Source organism: Gekko japonicus, unplaced genomic scaffold, assembly GCF_001447785.1.
Source record: "Gekko japonicus isolate JY-2015 unplaced genomic scaffold, Gekko_japonicus_V1.1 scaffold1315, whole genome shotgun sequence".
Taxonomy (NCBI): Eukaryota; Metazoa; Chordata; class Lepidosauria; order Squamata; family Gekkonidae; genus Gekko; species Gekko japonicus.
The window spans coordinates 106,434-111,965 of record NW_015170927.1 but is presented as its reverse complement, the minus strand read 5'-3'; the positions used below and the strand labels follow the sequence as shown (position 1 = coordinate 111,965).

At 43.7% G+C, this 5,532-nt stretch overlaps 1 protein-coding gene across 2 annotated transcripts in view; it reads right to left on the bottom strand.

Moving 5' to 3' along the window:
* Positions 1–5,532, bottom strand: part of ITPR1 (inositol 1,4,5-trisphosphate receptor, type 1) — a 323,113-nt gene that overhangs the window by 213,716 nt on the left and 103,865 nt on the right. The window contains exons 7-10 of one of the 2 annotated variants that reach the window (XM_015418813.1): positions 4,100–4,183; positions 3,862–4,008; positions 1,197–1,292; positions 604–648 (exon numbers count right to left, since the gene is read on the bottom strand). In XM_015418813.1, the coding sequence (XP_015274299.1) occupies positions 604–648; positions 1,197–1,292; positions 3,862–4,008; positions 4,100–4,183 (372 nt within the window). The remainder of the gene's footprint in view (positions 1–603; positions 649–1,196; positions 1,293–3,861; positions 4,009–4,099; positions 4,184–5,532) is intronic. The other variant, XM_015418814.1, reaches the window with a different exon arrangement.

Genomic DNA, 5,532 nt, shown 5'->3' with positions numbered 1-5,532 from the left:
CCCAACCATGTGTAACTGGAATGAATGTACATCTGTACATCCTTTGTTATCTCCACTTAAATCAAATTTAAATTATAAACTCCTTGGAGCAGAGGCCTATTTTCTTGCATTCCGCGAAGTGCCAATGCACATCGGCAGTGCTACAAACAAACACAATAAATGCATATTAATCTGCTACACTGCAGTTGCAAGGGGAAAGAGAGGTTGCCGACTCATGGTTCTGAGAACTGAGAATATATATATGTGCGTCTTCTGAGTGCATGGCCAGTTTTAGTCTGGAAAAACGAAGGTAACAAGGACATAAAAGGTTAGAGTAATTCAAGGGATTCACAACATGTTGGGATAACGAAAACTTTGATTATAACAGGTGGAAGAATAACAAATTAGTTTAGTTCATCTAAAATTACTGCTACCCAGTCATTAGTATTTATAGTCTCTGAAGCCATCATTGGAAAACACCATATTAAGTCTTTCATCAGCTAAGATGGCATTTGGCAATGACAAAGACTTGATTTGTCTACATGCTTGCCAGTCAAAATCAAACCAGGGCCTGTATCAACACCCCTTGGTTAAAGGCAAGAACGTACTCTTGCCTATACTTACTGATGACTGACACTCCTGGTAATCTTCCACATAGTCAGGATTTACCTGATGGAAGAGAATCACAAGCAGGTCAAAAAAATCTAGCTTCCCCCCTCCCACCCCAAATTCGGTAATACAGTATACAGTGAATTCTTCTTCTGTAGCATATACATTCTAAGGTAGCATTTAAAATGCTCTCACTCACAATTATATTATAGCATTTTCAGCTCACAAACAGAAAGCTGAAGAAAAATTGGTGAACAAAGCCAGCTCTACTCTTTGAACAGTTGGTTAATACAAGTAAATTTGTTTACAGGGGTGAATGTATCAGTCAGTTCAAGATATAAACAACTGGGCAAAACATTTAGACTTTATTCTTTTGGATTCTTTAAACACAGCAGCTGGAAAGTGATTTCTGCAAAGTTTAGGGTTGCTTCAAGCTTCTTTTGAAGGAATGCCAAAGATATGTAATAATAACTCTCCTAATGAATGAGAAGATGAAGGGATGCACCAATTGGATCAAAGAAATGGGGGAAATGGTGCGGTGAGAAGAAATTTTATTTGAAAATATTAATACCCCAGAAGTCCACAAGCACCTGACTTATGATACATACCTCTGCTGCCAAGTAATGTCCAGTAGCAAGATGTTTGAACCGAAAAAGGCTATTCCAGTACCCTGCACCACCTCGACAAGGATCATGTTGTACTACCTGCAAAGTAACAACAACAGAGTTCTAGCAATTCTTATAGGCCTAAGAGTTAAAAGTAATAATGAGGAATATGGTTTCAGACGGAACGTGGTTCTCGGCTGGTCTTTTGGTGGTGTAGGGGTTATGAAAGATGGAGGGGTGCATGTTGTAAAAGCTACTGTCTTTATATGGGTCACAATGAACCTCTCTGGTAAATGTGCTGTCAAATAGCACAAGCTGTATCAGTCTCACAAGGGGTGGGGAAGACCTCACACATGATTGAACGATGTTCCCACTTCACCTCTTGAGGTACTGAGGGCACATAAATGTTGTAGAAAAGGTTCATAATATCTCCAATTAAAAGAATATCAGATAGCAGGCACTGGGTAAGACATCTGTCTAAGACCCTGGAAATTTGCTGCCAGTCAGGGTATATGATACTGAACTAGACAGACCAATGCTCCGACTCAGTATAAGGTGTTTTACACACTAGCTCAGACAAGGCAGAAATATACAAAAGACCATTAAATCCCATCAACATCTCAATGAGAACTGCAGCTTCTCCCCTAAGGAAGCCTGAAATGGCAGACACAGCGATTTTTATGAAAATGAAATTGAGCTACCTTAAACACAACCTCCTACATTCATTTGGCTTAAACAACTCTCTGCTTAAAAAACAAAGAGCAAGCCTTGGGGCACCACCATAAAGGTTTACAGTAGTATGAGATTTCCTAGACAAAAATTCATTTAAACAAACCAGAATACCCCACCTGGAATGTGTCTAAATGGGTTAGCTATATTCCATTCACTCCCATGAACTTGTTTTTAGGTGAAGAAGAAAAGTAGGGCTGATTTCGCACTAGAGCTGCCTCGATGTTGCGCCACCGTTTGCCCTGATACTATTGCTCAATTTCACACCCGAAGCTGCGGGGCTGCATTTTGACTCGTGGCTTCGCCCAATTTCCCCCGCAGTTTCGTGATCCCGTTTTTTGAGGATCATGAAACTGCGGAGGAAATCGCGCGAAGCCGTGGGTCAAAATGCAGCCCCGCGGCTTCGGGTGTGAAATTGACCAATAGTATCGGGGCAAACGGAGGCGCAACATCGAGGCAGCTCTAGTGCGAAATCAGCCTAGGATTCACCCTCCCCAAGAAAGCAATGTATTAAGCTTGACAGGGGTTCTGGAATTATAGTTTTAATGACCCCGGGAAGGAGAGATTAAACTGAGAGCTTCCAATTAAACTTAATGAAAGAATAGCCACTAAACATACACTGTATCTCTGAACAAGACAGCTTGGAATGTTTATGCTGACATTGTTTGCCCTCCTTTCCCAGAGTAGCAACTTTGGCTTACAATCCAAACCAACATTCTGCCAAATTTATGAAAAAGCATTTAAAAAAAAAAAGCAGTCAATAAGAGCATATATTATAAATAATAGTGATTTGTTATAAAACACCCAATATTGACATGAAAGGCAATGACCAAAGCATTCTAGCTCTCTCTATTTTAAATCAAGGGAGCTCATGAAATTATGATTTCCATATAAAGTTCAGTGAAAAAAGCTGAAAAGATATTTTATAGCCTTTCTCAAACAATGTCGTTCTCCACTAATGCACCTCACTTTTTCTAAGGAAATGAAAGTTGTAGGCAGCAATTTGATAACTGCACCCAAGCAAACAATCTTTATCATAATGAAGCTACTCAGAACAAAAAACACTCTAGTTTATATGAACCTTTTCTATCTGCTGCCTTGGAATATAACACTATACATGCTTTATGACTGGCATGTCCACTTAAAACTGAAGCCTCTGGCCTGCAATGGAAATGCAGGGTGGTGGGAGAGGCACTGAAACCTTGGTGGGGGATTAAAACTTGTGTGAATATGGTCTCCATCTCAAGGACAGTCAGTAGGGTGAAAATCTCAATGGCTGATGAGACAGAGAAATTTGTTAAATCTATTCTGTTAATAAATTGTGCTAGAGGGCTTCTGCACTCTTTAATAATCACACCAATGCTCCCAGTCTAGGGTTGCCAAACCCCCTGGTTTGCCAGGGGTCCCCCGTTTTTTGGGGGGGGTCTACCCGCTGCCAGCCAGATGGCCGGCGGGGAAGCCCCACCCCCAACACCCACAGCCACCCATCTCTCTCCCTTTAAGTGTGTGGAACCCGTGTTTCCTCATCGCCGAAACCTTGCAAGGAAATGCCAGCTTCGTGCTCTTAAAAGGGAAATGCGGCTGCTCTTAAAGGGGAAACGCCGGCTCCTGCATTTGAAAGGGAAATGCTGGCTCCTTTAAGTGCAGGGAACTGCTGTTTCTGGAGATCCGGCGCACGGGCAGGTGGGGGGGGCGGCAGACATCCCCAACGTGTCGTCATCACATCAGGATGCCTCGCCCCCTCCAGGAACGCCCCCAAAGTCCCCCGCTGGGGGTGGAAGATGGACTTGGCAACCCTATCCCAGTCTGAGGGGAAAACGCCATTTGTGCAGTGTTGGAAAAACCACTGCTTTAGGGAGAAAAGGCCTTATTTAAAAAATGGTGAAAAAGCAACACTCATTAAAAACCCTTTTGAACAAATCTCCATCATCATTTTCACCTCAACTTCCCACAGGGCTTTTGAGCTAGTTGCAGAAGTAGCCGATTGTCTGCCAGTGGTTCTTAGAAAGACATGCTGTTTTTTTCTGTGTTCATCACAAGTCAGAAACTTTTCCTGCTCTGCGTGGAATAACCGCACTACATCCCCCTACAAAAGCAAAAAGAGGACAGTTAACAGGGGCTCAATAAATACATTTTAATTTAACAGTTAGAGAATGAGATGCATTTGTCAAACTTACCCCTTTTAGGATATCATCTTTATTATCACTCCATTTCATAAAGAGGACAATTTTCCAGCTTGTTGTACAATTCACAGAGTTAACCTACAACATGAGTATGATCAATTAGAACAAAACCATGCAGACACATAAATAAAATCACCAAAACGTTCTGTATAGCTTTGAAAAAACAGATCCAAGTGTTGTGCCTGAAATAAGCTTCAAAAGGTAATGACAGGCTGCAGTAAAACCTGATCAGGACTGACATCAGCACCCACCCAAGCCACAGTTAACGCTCATATTCTACCTGTAATCCATTACATTTCTATCCTGCCTTTTCTACAGGGAGCTCAGAGAAGCATGTGGTTTTCTATCAGAGTGGCATAGGTGTTTCTCTTTCTTCCAGATTTCTTCGTAACACCTCCGGAGGGGACAATAGGCTGACAGTGACTGGCTCAAGGCAATCCAATAAACTTTGCAAAAAATATGGGATTTGAACCAGGGTCCTTCTCAGCACTAATCAAGCATTCTAACCACTATACCACACTAGGGTTTATTTATTTATTTATTTATATACTAGCAGTAAAGCCCGTTGTGAAAGCAATACAACGAGATCTAGAAAGAGGCTCTGGGGCAGTGCTCTGGCTTTGGGCAAACAGTGTCAATTTGCTGTGGTGACCTCAGCAGGGTATAATGACAGAGTCCACTGTTTTCTCCAGAGGAACTGATCTCTGCTACCTGAAGAGCAGTTGTAATTGTGAGTAATCTGTAGCCCTCACCTGGAGATTGGCAACAATTGTTACCCAGGACAAAATGGCTGGTTTGGAGGGTGGAGTCTATGGCATTCTACCTGTCTGAGGTCCCACCCCTCTGCAAACCCCACCCTCTCCAGGCTCCACCCCTCAAATCCCCAGGAATTTGTCAGCATGTAGTTGGCAATCCCATCTCCTTCCCAGCTAGCCACCAACCTACCATTATCTGCCCCTTTGACTTCAGCTGACTTCTGCCCTCCCTTCTGCAGAACAGTTGTAATACTGAGTGCTCTCCAGCCCTCACCTGGAGATTGGCAACAATGGTTCCCTATGTGAGACTGACTGGTTTGGAGGGTGGAGTCTATGGCAGTGTACCTGTCTGAGGTCCCACCCCTCCTCAAACCTCACCCTCTTCAGGCTCCATCCCTCAAATCTCCAGGAATTTCCCATCTGGAGTTGGCAACCCTATCAGGATTGGCCCCAATGTGTTTTCTCCCAAAGGCCAAAGTAGGTGACAGGACCAAGCTTAGTTGCCTACCAACAGGCACTGAGGGGAATGTAGGGTTGCCAGCTCTAAGGAGGGAAATACCTGGAGGTTTGGGGGGTGGATTCTGTAGAGGGCCGGGCGACGGAGGCATCGGCCTTCTGTCGCCCGCCTTGCCCCCCCAATCTCGGCCCGGGCGACCGCGGCTCCCGCCAGCG